The following is a 20,769-nucleotide window of genomic DNA, read 5'->3' on the forward strand; positions in this document are numbered from 1 at the left end:
AATTGAATTTTTTTTTTTTTTTTTTTTTGAGAGCCTGTGAGAACTGGGGAGAGGTTCAGAGGGAGAGAGAGAATCTTAAGCAGGCTCCATGCTCAGCACAGAGCCCAATATAGGGCTTGATCCCATGACTCTGGGATCATGACCTGAGCTGAAATAAGAGTCACTCAACTGACTGAGCCACTCAGACACCCCAGTTTGCTTTCCTTTTTTTTTTTTTTTTAAGTTTATTTATTTTGAGAGAGAGCCTGTGTGTGTGAGTGTAGAGGAAGAGAGAGAATCCAAAGCAGGCTCTGTGTTGTCAGTGCTTAACCAACTAAGCCACCCAGTCACCCCTGCCCATTTTTAATTTTTTTTTTTTAAGTTTTATTTATTTTAGAGAGAGAGAGAGATTCAGCAGGGGAAGGGCAGAGAGAGAGGGAGACACAGAATCCAAAGCAGGCTCCAGGCTCTGAGCTGTCAGCACAGAGCCCGACAACGGGGCTTGAACTTGTGAACCACGAGATCATGCCCTGAGCTAAAGTCGGATGCTCAACCAACTGAGCCACCCAGGTGCCCCTATCCCTGCCCTTTTTAAATCAGCTATCAATATTATGAGTCTCTAGTGAGTTGCCTATATTTTTTTGTTCATTAAAAGGTGGCAGTCTCTTTGGCTTAATATCCTACATCTGTAACTTGATGCTATAATCCACTTTTTTTTTTTTTAATTTTTTTCCCATGTTTTTTATTTATTTTTGGGACAGAGAGAGACAGAGCATGAACGGGGGAGGGGCAGAGAGAGAGGGAGACACAGAATCGGAAACAGGCTCCAGGCTCCGAGCCATCAGCCCAGAGCCCGACGCGGGGCTCGAACTCACGGACCGCGAGATCGTGACCTGGCTGAAGTCGGACGCTTAACCGACTGCGCCACCCAGGCGCCCCTATAATCCACTTTTTAGAGGCGTTATGGCTCTAAGGGGCATTAATTTTTTTTAATGAAACTTTTTTTTTAAAGTTTATTTTGGAAGTGAGCGCAAGTGGTAGGACAGCGAGAGAGGGAGAGAATCCCAACCAGGCTTTGCACTCGATCTCACAAACTGCAAGATCATGACCTGAGTTGAAACTAAGAGTAGTTGGATGCTCAACTGACTGAGCCACCTAGGCGCCCTGAAACTTTTTTTTTTTTTTTTAATGTTTGTTTATATATTTATTTTGAGAGCCAAGAGAGTGGGGGAGCCCAACTCAGGGCCAGACTCACTAACCGTGTGATCATGACTCTGGCCAAAAGCAAGAGTTAGATACTCAACCGACTGAGCTACCTAGGTGCCCTGGCACATTAATTTTTTAGAGAGTTGTTAGATAAGATTTAACTACAAGATTTTGTGGCCACCAGCCATCTTGAAGTTGCCCAAAGTAAGATGTTTCAAGGCTGATTTTTAAAGGTGATCAGTTTTTTTTTTCAGATGGGGGAAGGGATTCTATAAAGTATGTTACATATTGTGGGCCTTAAATTATGTAGGTGTGTATACTAGGTTGATACTATTTATAGAGAGCATGAACCCTAGATTCTGTGGTCTTGTTAATGTATCAAATGTATAGTAGCAGAAAGGCTAAGGACTCTAGAAGAAGATCTGATACCGTATCTACCACTATGATTAGAGCAAGTAAACTCTGAGTCTTAGTATTTTTTAAAAATCAGAAAAATACCACAATACTATTGTGTTGTTAGGATTAAATTATATATGAATTGTTTGCATATAGGTCTTCTATGAATGATTGTGATTTGTGGTATTAGGCATATCCACATATATGTATATATGCACATACTTTTGTTTATTTTCGATCATTCATTAAATTCTTCAACAACTTTTGGCATGGTACTTAATAGTGCTACTGAGTTTCTATTTTAGGGTCCAACCCTTAAAATACATGAAGAAGGCATGAGAGTAAAAGGGAGGTCAGTTAAGAGTTTGGCAAATTCCAGGTGAGAGATGACCATAGCTTGGACTAGAGAGGTATTAATGGAGGTGTTGAGGATGGTTACAGGAAATTTTTGGAGGTGGAGCTGGGGAATATCATCAGAATGCTGGAAGCATATTCTAATGACTACTTCATTCTGAATTTATCTGTCGAATGCAAAATATACTTGTACTGGGAATAGAGGGGATTTGACAAGCTATTAAAAACTTATTTGTTTAATTCTGAAGTGTTTTGAGAAATTGGTTTTATTGTGAAATTAGTTTCGGTTCAAATATAGTTTTTACTGGAAAGCCAAGGAGTGATTCAGAGAGTATCAAGCCTGTCAAACGATTTCATTTGATTTGGAGCTAGTGTTTGCTAATTTTACTTTCAGTTAAGCTAAAAAATGTTAATGTATCATTTCTTTTACCCTTTGTTCTGTTATTAGTCAGCTTTATTATTCACGTACTGAATATAGTGGATTATCTAGGCTTTTTACTTCCAACCCTTTTGGTAAAATGTGGATAGGAGTTCAGCTTCTAATTAGCAGTCTTGAAAAAATTTGATAGTAGGAAATGTTATTAGTTAATACATTAACTTCATCTTGTTGCTCATTTCCCAGAAATTCATTCCAAATAAGTATACATTTCTGTACCTGTAAAAACTTAACAGGGGTTGAGAAGGTAGAAGGTAAATACTTTTGGTAGAAGATTAAGATTTATCTATCTTATCTTTAAAAATACATATGTTTTTTAAAGACTTTATTTTTAAGTGATGTCTACACCCAATGTGGGGCTCAGACTTACAACCCTGAGATCAAGAGTCTCATGCTCTACCAACTGAACCATCCAGCAGTGCCCAGTAGAAAATATTCTTAATAAAATACTATAGCTCAGCTTTAAATTGGAAAATTGATGGAAAATATTTTTATTCCCTCCACCTATAGATGGTGGAATATTGTATATAACTGTCATTAGGCTCGTTTAACTCATTCACAGCACTACAGACTACAAAGGTTGATTTCATAAGCCACATAAAGCCGTGAAAGTGATTTTTTTTAACTTTTTGTTTTCTTATCAAATTTTTAAAATTTAGGTCTAATTGACACACAGTGTTACATTAGTGCAACATAGTGATTTGACTAGACAAGTATATATGTTACACTCTGCTCACCACAAATGTGGCTACCAACTGTCACCATACAAGACTATTATAGTACCATTTGTATTCCTTTTGCCATACATTTTATCCTCTTACTCATTCCATAACTGGAAGACTATCAGTCTCCTTCACTTATTTGCCTACTCCTCCCACCTCCCCTCTGGCAACCATGTTTGTTGTCTGTATTTATGGGTCTGTTTCTGCTTTTTGTCTTTTTATTCATTTGTTTTGTTTTTTTAGATTTTACATACAAGTGAATAAATCATATGGTATATGTCTCTGTAAAAGTGATTTTAGTATAGAGGCACCTAGGTGGCCCAGTCATTAAGCATCTGACTTTGGCTCAGGTCACGATCTCGCAGTTTAGTGAGTTCGAGCCCCTTATCAGGCTCTGTGCTGACAGCTCAGAGCCTGGAGCCTGCTTTGAATTCTGTATCTCCCTCTCTTTCTGTCCCTCCCCCACATGCACACACTCTCTCTCTCTCTCAAAAATAAACAAACATTAAAATTTTTTTAAAAAGTCATTTTAGTACAGTCACATTTTTTTCATGTTAGCCTATCTCAGCATTTTTTAATTTTCAGCAAGAGACACTGAAATTTCTGTTCTATCAAGGCCCCTGGGGACATAGGAAAATTAGTTGAGGGCTTATAAGTAAATTTAATTTGGGGGGTGAACATCAGATTTTAAAGTTAATAAAATCATAGCCAACAAATAAATATATGCCTCAGTTGTGTTTCATGGCTTCTTAAAAGTGTAGGGAGTGGGTGGTAGAAACATGAGAGAAGGGTATTAAGCTAAATGGAGGAAAAATGAGATCTATATGTATTCTAGGAAGAGTTTTCAAACGTGCAGATTTTAAGTAACATTGCCACCTTGTGGCTTTTAGGATATTTTTAGGAAATTTTGTGTTTTACAATAGTAGATGTAAAATGGGGAGGGGCTCAGGAGGGATGCGTGGTTACCTCTAAGTGGCAGGCCAGATACTGAGGGCTAGAAACTTCTTCCCTTGGTTTACACTTTCTTACTATATTTAAATTTATTTCTTAAGACTGTTTCTTTAGTCTCTTCATTGTTCTTGTTGAGATGGTGGATTGATTCAGAGATTAGAATGAATGTCCTAATGGAGATTTTGGGGATGGGTGTGAATTCAGTAAGATCTTGCTCTACGATTTTCCTCTATTCTTTGTTTATTAGCAGCATAATATCCTAAAGCCCTAGGAATGCATGTATCTGCCCTTCTAGCATTTGGGCTGTTTTCTGGTTTAACTGGGACTTTATAATTAATTTTGTGTTTGTGCTTGAGGATCTTAGGTTTACCTCTCTGTGGACAGCAAATCCATGGCAAGAGCTTAACCTCGATTGACCGCTTCAGCCTGTTCTTAACACGGATATCCTTGTAACTGTCTAGCCTGTGGCTCTAGGAGCAGTAGGTTAAAAAAAGGGGTAGGCAGGCTCCACATGACAGTACCATGGGTGAAAAACAACTTGACATACCACTTTCCCTGCTGCAGTGAGTCAGTAGTACCTTTATGTTAAAAGCTTGAGTGTTCCAACAAGACAAATGTATGTTTTGCTCATGGCAGTTCTGGCTGGCAGTTGGACCCTTTTGCTTTTATGTGCTCTTCTCTCTTCCTTTTATTATATATCCACCATCACTTCCCTAGTTCCCCCATCCTTTGCTTTTTATTTTTACTAGGGTAGGATTGGTTGATTAGAAATGTCAATAAATACATCGGGGCGCCTGGGTGGCGCAGTCGGTTGAGCGTCCGACTTCAGCCAGGTCACGATCTCGCGGTCCGGGAGTTCGAGCCACGCGTCAGGCTCTGGGCTGATGGCTCGGAGCCTGGAGCCTGTTTCCGATTCTGTGTCTCCCTCTCTCTCTGCCCCTCCCCCGTTCAAGCTCTGTCTCTCTCTGTCCCAAAAATAAATAAACGTTGAAAAAAAAATAAAAAAAAAGAAATGTCAATAAATACAGCTGACTTACAAGTGAAGCCCTTTTACCATAAATTGTCAAAGCATTTAGTGGAATTATTCTCAGTGGTAATAGGAAATAGTCATAAAAGTGAAAGCTGCTGTAAGAGAAGTCTTCTGTTTTTAATGTTTACTTATTTTTGAGAGAGGCAGAGCACAAGTGGAGGAGGGGCAGAGAGAGAGGGAGACACACACTCTGAAGCAAGCTCCAGGCTCTGAGCTGTCAGCACAGAGCCCGATGTGGGGCTTGAACTCACAAGCTGTGGAGATCATGACCTGAGCTGAAGTTGGAAGCTTAACAAACTGAGCCACCCAGGTGCCCCGGAGAGTAAAAGAGAAGTCTTCTATAGAAACCTAAAGGGTTTTATTTTATTTATTTTTATTTTTTAAAGTTTATTTTATTTGTTTATTTTGAGAGAGAGTGCAGGGAAGTGGGGGTGGAGAGAAAGAGAATATCCCAAGCAGGCTCCCAAGACAGTGCACTGTCACTGCAGAGCCTGACGTGGGGCTGGAACTCAGAAACCACGAGATCATGACCTGAGCTGAAATCAAGAGTCAGACACTTAATCAACAGCTGCCCAGGTGCCCTGAAGCCTAAAAGGTTTTAATGTCCAAAAGTGTATAGAAATATGATGGTCTTTGTGTTAGAACCTTCTCTGTCTTCTTTTCTCATTCTAAAAGACTTGTAAAAAGCTGCTAGGTGTAAACTTTTTGTTTTTTTATACTCTTTTTAAAAAATTATTATTATTATTTTTAAGTGATTTCTACACCCAGTGTGGGGCTTGAATTCACAACCCTGAGATCAAGAGTTGCATGCTCTATTGACTGAGCCAGCCAGGCACCCCTATTTTAATTTTTGCTAAAATGCCCTGTGTTTAATGACTTTAAGTGTAGGTCTCAGGAAAAACTCATTTCAAAGTTTTATGAATTATTAAACATAACTTTTAGGGTAGTCACTCTTTGCAGAAGAATAAATGAAAACTCATTTTCTTCCCATTTTTATTAACTTTATTTTGAAATAATTTCAAACTTCGAGACATTTCAAGAATAGTACACAAATGCCTGTATACTCTTCACCCAGATTTGCCAGTGTATTGTTTTGCCGCATTTACTTTATCGTTCTCTTTGGAGATACATGTGTAATTTTCTGACCATTTGAGAGTAAATTGCAGCTAGATCCATTTCTTCTGAATATTTTGCTGTTTAATTCCTAAAAACAACATGCACTTAAAACCACAGCACAGTTATCAACATCAGGAAGTTTAACATTGACACACAATACCGTTATCTACAGATCTTACTTATATTTTACCAGTAAATCTTAATGTCCTTGATAGCCATTTTTTAGTGGTCCAGATTCCAGTCCAGAATCTTCTAGTTTTCATGTCTTTTTGGTCTTTATTATTATTATTAAAAAAAAATTTTTTTTTAACGTTTATTTTTGAGACAGAGACAGAGCATGAACGGGGGAGGGTCAGAGAGAGAGAGAGACACAGAATCCGAAGCAGGCGCCAGGCTCTGAGTTGTCAGCACGGAGCCTGACGCGGGGCTTGAACCCAACAAACCGTGAGATCGTGACCTGAGGTGAGATTATGACCTGAGCTGAGGTCAGACGCCTAACTGACTGAGCCACCCAGGTGCCCCTATGGTGTTTATTTTTGCAGGATGTCCTTCAGTTTGTCTAAGGTTTCCTCATTATGGACATTCTGATTGTGCTTCTGGCAGGAATTACAGAAGTGATTTCGTGTCCTCAGTGCCTCACATTAGAAGACAGTTTATTCCATTACTGGGAATGTTAATTTTGATCACTTATTTAAAATGTCATCAAGTTCTCGAGGATAAAGCTATTTTTCTTTTAATTGGGAAAATAGTTTGAGATTGTAAACATCCTATTCCTCATCAAATTTTCACCCTTTAGTTTTAGCATCCATTGCTGATTGTTGCCTAATTCAGATATTACTATGATAGTTTACTTATTATATTAAGGTTATGTAATGCTCTAATTGTCACAGATTTGGGCAGTGGGAAGCCCTTCAAGCAAGATTCCACTGCTTCTGTTTCCAATCTATAATTTTTTAATGAAAATATTTAATTTTGATTTATTATTTTTTTTTTATTTTTAAGTAATCTCTACACCCAGCATGGGGCTCAAACTCAACAACCCCAAGATCAAAAGTTGCAAAGTTGCATACTCTGCGGACTGAGCCAGCAAGGCACCCTAATGAAAATATTTTTAAAATCTAGTATTTAAAATCCTGTGAATTGCTTTTTTATTGGTGCTAAATTTATTTTACTTTTCAAGGTAGTGTGATGTGAATGCTTAAATATCTTTATAATCTCTGAGAAGATGGATGTTATCTTTATTATTTGTAAATATATAAGCTTAATTTTCGTGTATACATCAAAGCTGTATTTGGAAGTAGAACACCAGTTAATTCAGCTTGCTGAATTGTATCATTGTGATGTTTTCTTGATGTTGATCAGGAGATTAAGACCACTAATGTCATGTATTTGTATGTAATTTGTGTAATTTAAAATAAACCTGGCATACAGGTTTACGTTAGGACAGAAGTTTGTACTTGCCTTCTTGGTATCATTGTGTAGTTAAGATTCAGTAATAGTTTTATATTGTATTTGGGGCAAAACTGAGCATAGATATTTGTGGGACTTAGCACATTATGAAGAAGAAAAGACTTAGTTTTAAAAATCTGATGATGCAGTAAGTCAATTGCAAAATGCTGGTTTGAATTTCTTCTGACTAAATACTGTAAATGCTGTTACTAAGCATGCTCATAAAATTACATATAACTGTATTAGGAAAAAACAAATTTAGCGATGTCTAGGTTTTTTTTTTTGATGATTACATGATATGTATACACACATAAATATATATATCTTTTTTTGTTGTTGTTTAAGTCCAAGTTAGTTAACATATAGTGTAATAATGATTTCAGGAATAGAATTTAGTGATTCATCACTTACTTATAACACCCAGTGCTCATCCCAGCAAGTGTCCTCCTTATGTCCCTTACCCATTTAGTCCATACCCCCACCCAGTACCCCTTCAGCAACCTTCAGTATGTTCTCTGTATTTGAGTCTCTTACGCTTTGTCTCCCCGTTTTTATATTATTATTGCTTCCTTTCCTTTATATTTATCCATTCTGTATCTTAAATTCCACAAGAGTGAAATCATATGATATTTGTCTTTTTCTGACTTATTTCGCTTAGCATGATACACCCTAGCTCCATCCATGTTGTTGCAAATGTCAAGATTTCATTCCTTTTGATCACCAAGTAATGTTTCATTGTGTATATGTACCATATCTTTATCCATTCATTCATTCGTCGCTGGACATTTGGGTTCTTTCCATAGTTTGGTTATTGTCAGTCGTGCTGCTATAAATATTGGGGTGCATGTGCCCCTTCCAAACAGCACTTCTGTATCCTTTGGATAAATACCTAGCAGTGTAATTGCTGGCTCATAGGGTAGTTCTGTTTTTAATTTTTTGAGGAACTTTCCTACTGTTTTCCAAAGTGGTCGCACCAGTTTGCATTCTTAGCAAATTCTAGTTTTTCTAATTTAGCAGTGCAGTTTGGGGTACATACGTTTATTTGTATTCCTAGGGGTTACATTATATTAAAATAAGAGATAGTAGGCAGAATTTTTTTCCTGGTTTTATTGAGATGTAATTGACATAACATTGTATTAGTTTAAAGGTATACAGTGTAATGGTTAGATATAAATGATTGCCACAATAAGTTAACATCTGTCACTTGGCATAGTTAAATGATTTGTTTTCTTGTGATGAGCACCAGAATTTTATTTAAAAGTCATCTGTAGGGAAGGTGCTTGGGTGGCTCTGTCAGTTAAGCATTGGACTTTGGCTCAGGTTATGATCTCATGGTTCCTGGGTTCGAGCCCCGCCTTGGGCTCTCTGCTGAGTCAGTTCAGAGCTGGAGCCTGTTTCAGATCCTGTGTCTCCTTCTCTCTCTGCCACCCCCCACCCCCTGCTCATGCTCTGTTTTTCTCTGTCTCTCAAAAATGAATAAATATTAAAAATAAATGTCAACCGTAGCCTGTTACCTATTGCTAAATTCATAAGTAGTTTGTGAGTGAGGTTAGTTGAAGACCTATTATTTGCTTTGTAGGAGCTCTTGATTGAGTTGGGACTAATTTTACATAAAACAATAATGCAATTTAATTTTTTAATTGTGGGTGCAGATTTTATAAGGATAGTGCAAACTGTGGTAGTTAAGTATCAAGGAAGCAAGGGGTTCGTGGGTTCAAGCCCTGGTTTGTGGGTTCAAGCCCCACGTCGGGCTCTGTGCTGACAGCTTGGAACCTGGAGCCTGCTTCAGATTCTGTGTCTCCCTCTGCGCCTCCCCTGATCGTGTGCAGTATCTCTGTCTCTCTCTCTCTCTAAAATAAACATTAAAAAACAAAAGAAATATCCAGATTTTCTGAAGCCCAAGGGTAGATTTTGGTCCATAATAGAAGACAGGTTAGGTAAATCGTATCCATCCAAATTATGAAGGATAAAACCAGGTAGATGAGCTTAAAATTAATGAGAAGTGAAGTGCTGTTTAAAGTTTGACTTAGGGGGCGCCTGGGTGGCTCAGTCAGTCCAACTTCGGCTCAGTTCATGATCTCACAGTCCGTGACTTTGCGCCCTGCGTCAGTCTCTGTGCTGACAGCTCGGAGCCTGGAGCCTGGAGCCTGCTTTGGATTCTGTATCTCCCTCTCTCTCTGCCCCTCCCCTGCTTATGCTCTCTCTCTCTCTCTGTGTCAAAAATAAATAAACAATAAAGCTTGACTTTGGTCAACTGCAGAGATTTTTTTTAATTGCAATTTCCTATTATAACCAGTATGTTTATTACCAAAACTTTGGAAGATTATACAGGAAGGGCAAAAAAATGAGGGGAATCAAAACTTTTGGGGTCTTTTTTGTGTTGGACTGAATTTCTTATTCTTGAATTGGGTTTAATTTCAAGAGATAGGAGTGTATGGGTGAGTTATTTTATTAAATTTGAAATGTTACAATGACTTAAATAATATCCCAGGAGCACCTGGGTGGTTCAGTCAGTTAAACCTCTGACTTTGACTCAGTTCATAATCTCACAGTTTGTGAGTTTGAGCCCCGCATGAGGCTCCGCACTGACAGTGACAGCCTGGTTGGTATTCTCTCTCTGCCCCTGCCCTACCCTGCGCACTCTGTCTCTCAAAATAAATAAATAAAACTTATATAATCTCCATCCATCCATCCATCCATCCATCCCACATCTTGGTATGTTGGTGAGTTTATCCCTGAATTCCAGATATGTGAAATGGAACATCAGAAATAGGTAACTTGGTACCTGGGTGGCTCAGTGGGTTAAGTGTCCAACTCATAATCTCTGCTCAGGTCTTGATCTCAGCATTGTGAGTTCAAGTCCTGCATTGGGCTCTATGCTGGGAGTCTATTTAAAGAAAAAGATAACTGCTCTTAATACTGTTTTTATATCTATGGATTAATTTAGTGGTGGGGGTAGTCTGTTCATCACAAAGCTTCACTTTGTTGATTTTTATATAAATATTTGTAATAACTTGGTGTAGAGAAAGAGCCTATATAGTCATATATAGCCCTAGGTTTGAATCTTGGTTCTTATTAGGTAATCCTGGTCAAGTAAATTTTTTGAACTTTAGTTTTCTTATCACAGGAATAATAGTCTTTACAGGGTGGTTATGAAGATCATTATTACATACAGTGTCTGGAACATGGAATCCCATAAGTGGTAGTTGCTGTTCTTAGGAATCGTATTTACCATGGGGTAAATGGGAGCAGATGATTGATTCTACTCCAACAGATTGATGAATCAAGTAATAAGTTCAGGCCTTGTGCTTCTTAATGTTTTTGCTTTTAAAAGGCACATGGATTGAATCATAGTTTAAAAAATTCTAATACATGAGGTAGTGTGTGAAATGGGAGGCTGTTTAGGATAAATTTATGAAAGGCACATAAAGAATGATTTTTACTAAGAAATAAGCATGTAGATTTTTTTCAGGGAAAACTTAAGTATTGCAGTCAATTTTCAAAATTCTGTCTCTAAGTGGATTTTAAACTGTCCCTAGGGGTTAAGAGGATAATTTTCTTTCTTGTTATGGACTAAGAGCTTTCTGTATGTCAGTCCATTAATTCTTCCACAGTCTTGTGAGATATGTATCCTCATTTCATAAAAGAAGGAAATTGAAACCTGTGAATATGCCTAGAGCCTTGTTAGGTGTTCTTTGTTTTTGTTTGTTTGTTTGTTTGTTTGTTTGTTTTTTAGTATTCCTTATATGCTGCTTTCCTTCTTTAGGCTTTTGATTATGTTTGAATTACTTCCAAGGGTTCATATTTTGGGGGACTGACAAGTATTAGCCTAAACCAACTATAGTTGGAAAATAAATCTGTTCACTCATGTAAGAAATTTTAAAGTCAAAAATATTTTTTTTTTATTAATTGGTGTGATTGAGTGTTACTACTTTGGTTTAAAATACAGGAAGTAAAAGTTTTTATTTGTAAGGAGTATTCTATCTAGCACAAATAACTAAATTTCTATTGAGTTGTTTATAAAGTTTAATTTTTAAGCATGTTCAGATAAGTTTTAACTAATGATTTCAATTTTTTTTTAACCTCTGTAGGAACGTCAAGGTCGTGGCAAATAAAAGGCAGTTCTCCACAGACTGCAGCAACGGTTGCATCTGCATATCCTAAGAGGAAAAAAATGACCTTCAAGAGAATTAGGACTTTTTTCTTAATCTCATTGACTTCAGAGACGATTGCAGACTTGCAGTTTAAGTATTGGAATTTCACAAAAGACATAGGACTTAACTGGAAAATGAAAAAAAAAAGAAAAAGAAAAAACTAAACAAAAAATCCCTCTAGGTAGTTTAGGTGAAAAATGTCCCTTTTATTTTGGCTTTGGTTGTGATTTCAGAGCATAATGCTTTGTTTTTTTGTCTTTTTACTATGTTTTTCGGATTTTAAAGTCCGTAAGTGCATACAGTTTTCTCTAATTTTTAAACCCTTTCCTCTCCCCATTTTGACATTTGCACTTGGAGAACACTTGAGTTTCGAAGATTTTGGGCCTCCACCCCAGAAAGTGGGAATTTGGTTTTTCCCCTTCCGAACTGGAAGAACATTTTTATGAAGAATTTTTGTCTTGGAGAATTTAACAGTGTTACCCAAGGTTGTGTCTTTAAGGGTGGTTCATTTTCTCTGACCCTTTGTTACTCAAAGTAAACTACTAGGAGTCCTAAGAAATTTTCTGTTCTTGTACATTATACTGATTAAGTCAGGATTAATTTGATTTCAAAGCTAAGAACAGTGGTAAAAATTTGTTTACAGAAATGCATTTTGGAAGAGAAAAATATTGTAAAACGTGTAGTGAATGTTTCTTCAGTTTCTTGTTCAGCCAATGAGGAAAGGGCATTGCCTTTCTTTTTACCATTAATCACTTCTCAATAAACGTGAGATCCTGTTGAGCATCACTTCTAGTACCATTTATTAGTATGATTTGAGTCTACTATCTTTAATGAAAGATTTGGAATGTAAGGACTTTTAAGAGGTGAGATGGCAACTATGTTTATAGAAAGTTTGCTGAAATGAAACAGTTCAGGTTTGCTTTTGTATCCCGGACCTCTGTAAAGAAAAAGGTGGGCCAGAATTCATAATGCTTCCCAAAGAAGGTAGAGCCACTGGGAAATCATTCAGCAAATATTTGTGAGTGCTTATTAGGTGCCAGGCACTTGTCTGACCCTGTAGAAATCTGGCCAGATAGCTTATAATTTTATTTGCAAAGTAGTAGAGTCCAGTATCAAGGATGTAAGTGTTTAATTTGAAATGTGGCTTATCTAAAGAGTAATTCATATGGATGCAGGTCCAAGCATAAATCCCAGTAAGGCTTGGGTCTTTGTGAACCATAAAAACATAATGGTATTTGGTTCATCTTTGTTTATTTCCCAAGGTTTGGGGCTTCTCTGCCTTAAAGAGTTTAAGCCCTTTGGGGTGCCTGGTTGGCTCAGTTGGTAGAACATGGGACTCTTGATCTCCAGGTCGTGAGTTTGAGCTCTACGTTGGGTGTAGAAATTACTTTAAAAAATGAAATAAATAAGTAAAAGATTTTTAGTTCTTAAGATGTCCCAGTTGTGCTAAATGTGTGTTAAATGTGTGAAAACTCATGTAATAAGAAAAGGTACTGAAAATGGGTTTTAATGATGTTGGACAGTGTTTTGTCCTCAAATGACTTATTCATTTGGCTATTCTACACAGCCCAGGCTACTAAATATAGGATGTGATAAAAGTAATAATGCTAATTAGCGACTAGCATTATAGTTGTCACTTCGAGTTGAGAACTTTTCTCTGCTTGAGGCACAGTACAGTATACGTAGGTATTCCTGTTTGCCAAACTTTTTCTAAAATACATCTCACCCAAAATTGGGGAGTCCTTTGCTCAGTTTGAAGATGCCCAATTTCTGAATTTAGAAATTTAACATTCATTGTTTACAGTTTTAGTTCAAACTTCTGTGACATGTAGAGCACTACCATGGGCTTAATTGCCCAGTATTTCACCTTCAAAAGGGAAAATATCCTGAGAAAAGCAAATTGAAAAGCAATTTTACTTTCATTTTTCTACCTTGTGTTCAAGTTGGATATGATATCATTCAGGATGTTGTTTTTGCAGTTTGAAATGTAAGTTTAAGCCAGTGCTTCCCAGTTTTTCTTTTCACATCATAGGAAATACTGGAATGATTTTGGGGGCAAACTGAAAGGAATTTGGAGCCTCTCTAAAGGCTGCTCACCTAGCTCTCCCTGAGGGTTGAGAAGGTCCAGATGTTGGATTTGTGTATTTAAAAAACCACACACACACACACACACACACACACACACACACACACACACACACACACACAGGCTTTCTTTTGTAGTATAAAAAATGAGATTATGTTCACTCTAAGTTTGGTCCAAAAGTTGGTTTGATGAAGAACCCCCAGTGCAGCTAAAATGAATTCTCTTACTTGCCAATGACCACTTTGCCAGTGGAAATTGTTGACTGTTGATAATTTGCCCTCAGTGCTTTATTTTGTTCTGTCATTTGTGAATGTAAGATTTTGGATAGCCATGTTGTTTCTCCTTTGTTGAGGGGGAACTGAACAGTCTTTTTTTTTTTTATGTTTATTTATTTTTGAGAGGGAAAGAGAGAGGTACACAGTATGTGAGCGGGGGAAGGGCAGAGAGACACAGAATCTGAAGTGGGCTCCAAGCTCTGAGCTGTCAGCACAGAGCCCAAAATGGGGCTCAGACTTATGTACTGTGAGATCATGACCTGAGCCGAAGTTGGACACTTAACCGACTGAGCCACCCAGGTGCCCCGGGAACTGAACAATCTTACCACACATACCAGTGTTGATTCAAAGTATTCTGACTTTTAAGATGAACAAAATGCATAAATCTTAAATTCATTCAATTTAATCTTAGTCACATTTGATTGGCTACTTTCCCCTAACATAATTTCATTTAAAAAAAAAAAAAAAACTTACTTTGGAATAATTTTAGACTTTTGTGAAAATAGTACCAAGAGTTCTCATACACCTTTCACTCGACTTTCCCCAAACTGTCAATGTTTTACATAACCATAGTACAATTATCAAAAAACTAAATACTGATAGAGTACTATTAACCTATGGATTGTGCCAGTTGTCCAAGGAATGTCCCTTTTTCTCTGGCTCAGCATCCAGTCCATGATTCCATATTACATTAGTTGTCTTTAGGCTTCTAGCCTGTGAGTTCTTCAATCTTACCTTTTATGATTGACACTGGAGAGAACTGGCCAAGTATTTTATAGAATGCCCCTTGCATTGGATTTGTCTGATATTTTCTCACTATTAGATTGAGGGTTTTTTGGGCAAGAATACCAAAAGAGTTCTGTGCCCTTCTCACTGCATTGTATTAACAAACATGATGTCCATATGTCTTACTACTGTTGACTTTGATCACTTGGTGTTTAAGGTAGTGTCTGCCATACTGTTCCACTGTAGTTACTGATTTCCCCTTTGTAATTAATAAGTAACTTGAGTATACTCAAAATCAGTCTTGGGTTCACTGATTTGGACATCTGGATTGTTACTGCCTGTATTACTGTGGCATTTGCCACATGTTTATTCACTATGTGTATTTTACATTTATACCAACTAGAATCCTATAAGGAGGAGCTGTCTTCCCCATTTTTTAAAAATTGTATCAGTGTGGACTCAGGGATATTTAATTCCATGGGTCAGTACTGTCATTCTGTTGCACAAATTGTCCCAGCTTTGGCAATTGGGAGCTCCTTTATTATTTTTTAAATACTTATTTTGAAGACAGCATGCATGCAAGCAGGGGAGGGGCAGAGAGAGGGAGAAAGCATCCCAAGCGGGCTCTGCACTGTCAGTGCAGAGTGTGATGCTGGGCTCAATCTCATAAATCATGAGATCATGACCTGAGCCCAAATCAAGAGTGGGACGCTTAACCGACTGAGCCATCCAGGCGCCCCTTTTCTGTCCTTTTCATAGCAATGTATAAATCTTCTGGAGTTACGGAGAGAACTTTCACTTGGCATCATGGTTCACCCAGAGTGAGGCCCAGTAAATGTGGGTTGGTTTGTGCCCTTCCATAATTTTTACTTTTGGCCTTGTAAATAGAGACCCCAAATGTTGGAAGAACTATTTTCTACCCCACCTAACTTACTTTTCAGAGATTTTTCTACCTGCATGAAAATAAATGAGTACTAAAATTTTCTGTATTTCATGAGTTAATATGGCACTTAGATACTGCCAATTCTTTTGACTGTTGTTTGAAAAATGATTTATAGACAGTCCCTGACTTAGGATGTTTTGACTTAAGATTTTCAACTTTACACTGGTGCACAAGTGATAGGCATTCAGTAGAAATCATACTTTGAATTTTGATATTTTCCCAGGCTAGCATTATGCCAGAAGAAAGATACTTTCTCCTGGTGCTGGGCAGCACAGCTGGTGTGACTGCCAGTCCCATCACATGATCAGGAGGGTAAACAACTGATACACTTAAACCATTTAGTGCCCACACAACCGTTTTGTTTTTCACTTTCTGTAAAGTATTCAATAAATTATATGAGGTATCCAACGCTTTAAGATAGGCTTTATGTTAGATGATTTTGCTCAACTATAGGCTAATGGAAGTGTTCTCAGCACATTTAAGGTATGCTAGGCAAAACTGTCATAGGTTAAGTGTATTAAATGTACTTTTAACTTCAGGATATTTTCAACTTGATGGATTTATCAGGAGGATCTAACCCCATCAGAAGTTGAGGAAGATGTGTATTTGAAATGTTTGTGTCATGAATGTAGGACCCTTCTGATAAAGAGTAATAGTGTCCCTAGGATTCCGATTTTTTTTTTTTTTTTTTTTTTTTTTGCCTTGGAAACTAATGCCACTTAAAACTGTGTCATTCATCTTTAGTGGTTTCTAGGCAGCTGGTGACACTCCTTCTGAGAAGCCTTCCTTTAGAACCGTTATGTTACAGTAGCTGCTGGGCTTGCGTGTGGAACGCTGACGTCATTGTGGGGTAAGATACCACAGCGAGATTAACTGAATTGGAGAAGGTCTCACAAACCTGCAGGGCCCTGCCTTCACGTTTCCGGGACTGGCTCTGCAGCCCCCACTGCGGGGGGAGCTTAGGGCGGACCTTCCGCCCCGCCCCGCCCAGCCGCCGGGTTAGGACCCTGGATGGCGCGTGCGCAGCTCCCTCACCCGCGGTGGGGCGAGCCTGCGTCCTGCTAACCTGATTCTCCATATTACTGCGACCTGGCTTGCAGTAGGCCGCCGCAGCCTAAGGGGCTGTTCTGCATACCTTCGTTTTTGTATGCCTTTCCCCTGCCCTGACGGAATGGCTATTTTACCTCCAGAAACTGGGTTCAAGATGGGGTCTCTCCCCCTGTGCCAAACCCCTTACCTTCACAGGTAAGCCAGGTAGCCTGAGGGACGGGCAAATGGGATTTCGCACTAACTTGCTAACGGGGCAGAGATGTCATTAGTGTCATGCATGGTTTATTGCTTTCTAATACCTTTTCAAATAATGCTCCTGGGGCGCCTGGCTGTCTCAGCCGCTTAAGCGTCGTGGGACTTAGGCTCAGGTCCTGAGCTAGCGGTTAGTGGGTTGGAGCCTTGCGGCGGGCTCTGTGCTGACAGCTCCGAGCCTGGATCCCGCTTCGGCTTCTGTGTCTCCCTCTCTCTCTCTGCCCCTCCCCTGCTCGCGCCCGCTCTCGTTCTCTCTCTCTCTCTCAAAAAAAAAAAAAAAAAAAAAAAAAAAAAGAATATAAAAAAATTTTAAGTTTAAAATAATGCTCAAATATGTGGCTGGCTAGCGGAAGCTTGGAAAGCTGTTACCCTGAACCCACCTGCTGGCCACAGGAGCAGTTCGTGTGCTCAAAAAAGAAAAAGTTACTTAAAAATTGCCCTTTAAGGGGAAGCTCCTTGAAGAAACTCTCAGTTTTGCTGTTTGTCCAGTTTGCCGTGTGAGTGTACTCCTGGTTTATCCGTCTATTTGGCCCGTATTTTGTGAGCCCCTGTGGGTGCTGTTGTTGGGCACCGGAGAGAGGGAAGTAGGAGGTTCCCGTCCTCTCAGACTTCAGTTAAGGATTCCTCTGTAATACCGTTTGATGCTGGGGGAGATACAGGATGCTGCGAGAAGAGAAGAGGGGCATCTATCCAGAAGATAGCCTTTTCTGTGTTGGATTTTCCTTCCTCGCCTTTTTTCACTCAGCGGAGACCGCATGCGCCCCTTGCCTCTTCCTCCTCCTCCACAGCTTCAGCTCAGTCCTAGGCACTCTGCTCCATGATGAAGGCGCTGTGTGATGTTTGGCAAGTCAGGGAATTGCTCTGCACACGTTTCCTCACTGGAAAAAGGAAATGACCTCTGAAGCTCGTTGCTGTTTGATTTTTGAGAGATTTAAATTCATTTTAACTAGGAGTGCTTTTCTGATGAAAGAAATGAAATAACCAGTTCAGACAGTTACATATATAGAATAAAAAGGTGTATATCTTGATATAGCAGTTTTCTATATATCTTTCTAAACTTAATTTTTTTTTTGCTTTATGACACATACAAAATCAGTGTATACATATAGCATGTGTGTATTCCTAAATATATGTAACCCACATAAGTTATTTTACAAAAATAGAACAACACCAAACCATCTGCAGGGTCCTCCTCCCTCACCACTCCCAGTCACAATTCCATGAATTTTTTATTTTGGTTTGCTAAAGAAGGACACATGTCTTCTATGACGATCTAATATGGATGGTCTTCTAGCATCCTGGGGTGAGCAGCACTCCAAGGGCCTAGGTCTCTGTCATCGAAAGCAACTTGGCAGAAGCCTGTCCTTCTAACCTTGTTCTTCTGAAGCATTGGAATCCAAATTTTTCCGAATTTCTTATTCCCCAAAGCCTTTCAACTTGAAGAGTGAGGCACTCCCACTTTTTACAAAAAAATTTTTTTTAACGTTTATTTATCATTGAGAGACAGAGAAAGAGCATGAGCAGGGGAGGGGCAGAGGGAGAGGGAGACAGAATCTGAAGCAGGCTCCAGGCTCTAAGCTGTCAGCACAGAGCCCGATGCGGGGCTCGAACTCACGGACCGTGAGATCATGACCTGAGCCGAAGTCGGACGCCCAACTGACTGAGCCACCCAGGCGCCCCTCCCATTTTTATTTTTAATGTTTATTTTTGAGAAAGAGAGAAAGTGCGTGCAAGGGAGGGGCAGAGAGGAGGGAGACAGGATCCGAAGCAGGCTCTGTGCTGACAGCAGACAACCTAATGTGGAGCTCGAACTCACAAACCGTGAGATCATGACCTGAGTGGAAGTCGGACGCTTAACTGACTGAGCCACCCAGGCATGTAACAATGTATGTTACATACAATATGTTACAATCTATGTTACATACAACTCTTCACTACCTGTACCTGTGCCATTTAGAGTGGTTGGAGAAAAACATGCAAGCAGTGTCCTATTTTAATTTCTTGATTATCAGTTTCAGAAGGGGAATCACTGACATTTTCTCCTGTATTCACTTTCCTACTCACGAGACAACCATTTCATACCTTCTCCCTTTTCTCAAACCTTCAGCACCTCAGATCCCACTTTTACTCTCAGTTACTGTTTTTACTTCCTACTTGACTGAGGAAGCTGAAGCAATCAAAATGAAACACCACAGACTCCCTCCACTACATCTACTCACTTACATCACTGTAGATCAATGTTTCTTGAAGCCTGGTCTCCAGGCCAGCAGCATCAGCACCATCAGGGAACTTGTCAGAGGGCAAATTATTGGACCCTAGACCTACAGAATCAGAAGTTCAGGGGGTGGGGTCCAGCAAGCTGTGCTTTAATAAGTGCTCCAGGTGATTCTAATGAACCTTCTAGTTTGAGAAGCAATGCCCTTGGGCTATGCATGTTTCTGCCTAGAAAATCCCTCTGGCTGTGCACTAGACCCCAGTTTCTCACCAACTCAACATGGTTCCACCACATCTCCCTTCTTCCACATCTCAATTTTACTTGTTTCTATCGGATCATTCCTACCAGCATGCAAACATGCTGTTGTTTCCCCCCTTTCTTCCTGCCAGTTACCACCCATTTCTCTATTTGCAGCAAACCCCCAAAGAGGAAGCTGTTACTCTCTGGCTCTATTTCTCCTTCCATTCTTTCTAACCCACTCGAGTCAGGCTTTCATCCTCTTCATCCCAGTGGAACTGGTCTTGTCAAGGTCATGAGGGACCTCACATTGTTAATTTTCAGTCATCTTATTCGACCTATAAACAGCATGTGGCATTGTTGCTGTTTCCTCCTTAGTAAACTTTCTTCCTTTGGATTCTAGCACAGCATACCTCCTCTGATTTTCATCTGGTTTCACTGGTTGTCCCTACTTAGTCTCCTTGGCTGGTTCCTCCTCTGCTTTTTTGTCCTCTTGATACCAGAGTGACCCAGGGCTCAGTCCTTGACCCTGTACACTCACTGGATTTGGTCCAGTCCTGTGACTTTAAACACCATCCATGTGCCAATACCTCCCAAGTAGAACTAGTTTATTTTTTATTTAAATAAAAAAAAATTAAGTTTATTTATTTATTTTGAGAGAGACAGAGACAGTGCAAGTTGCAGAGGGGCAGAGAGAGGGGAAGAGAGAGAATCCCAAGCAGCCTCCATGCTGTCAGCGCAGAGCCTGATGTGGGGCTTGAACCCACAAAACTGTGAGATCATGACCTGAGCTGAAACCAAGAGTCATATACTTAACCAGGTGCCCTAGAACCAGTTTAAATGTGTCTCCTGAACTCTGGTATGTTCAGCTGCTAGCCCAGCCACTCCACTGGATGACTTACCAACAGTTCAAACCTAACACTCCGAAACCCAAACCCCTTCCTTCCTCATCTGCCCTATCTGATTTAATGTTTGTTTATTTTATTTTTGAGAGAGAGCGAGTGAGCATGCATGAGTGGGGGAGGGGCAGAGAGAGAGAGAGCAGAAGAGAGAGAATCCCAAGCATGATCCGCACTGTCAGTGCAGAGCCAGACTCAGGGCTCCATCTCATGAATTGTGAGATCATGACCTGAGCCGAGATCAAAAGTCAGACACTTAACCGACTGAACACCCCAGTGCCCCTACCCCATCT

At 39.4% G+C, this 20,769-nt stretch overlaps 1 protein-coding gene across 4 annotated transcripts in view; it reads left to right on the forward strand.

The window, feature by feature from the left end:
* Nucleotides 1–12,579, forward strand: part of YTHDF2 (YTH N6-methyladenosine RNA binding protein 2) — a 34,037-nt gene extending 21,458 nt beyond the window's left edge. For all 4 annotated transcript variants that reach the window (XM_023258385.2, XM_023258384.2, XM_045035399.1 and 1 more), the window contains one exon: nt 11,731–12,579. In XM_023258385.2, the coding sequence (XP_023114153.1) occupies nt 11,731–11,754 (24 nt within the window). In that variant the 3' untranslated portion in view covers nt 11,755–12,579. The remainder of the gene's footprint in view (nt 1–11,730) is intronic.
* Nucleotides 12,580–20,769: the final 8,190 nt, after the last annotated feature.

This window comes from Felis catus, chromosome C1, assembly GCF_018350175.1.
Source record: "Felis catus isolate Fca126 chromosome C1, F.catus_Fca126_mat1.0, whole genome shotgun sequence".
Taxonomy (NCBI): Eukaryota; Metazoa; Chordata; class Mammalia; order Carnivora; family Felidae; genus Felis; species Felis catus.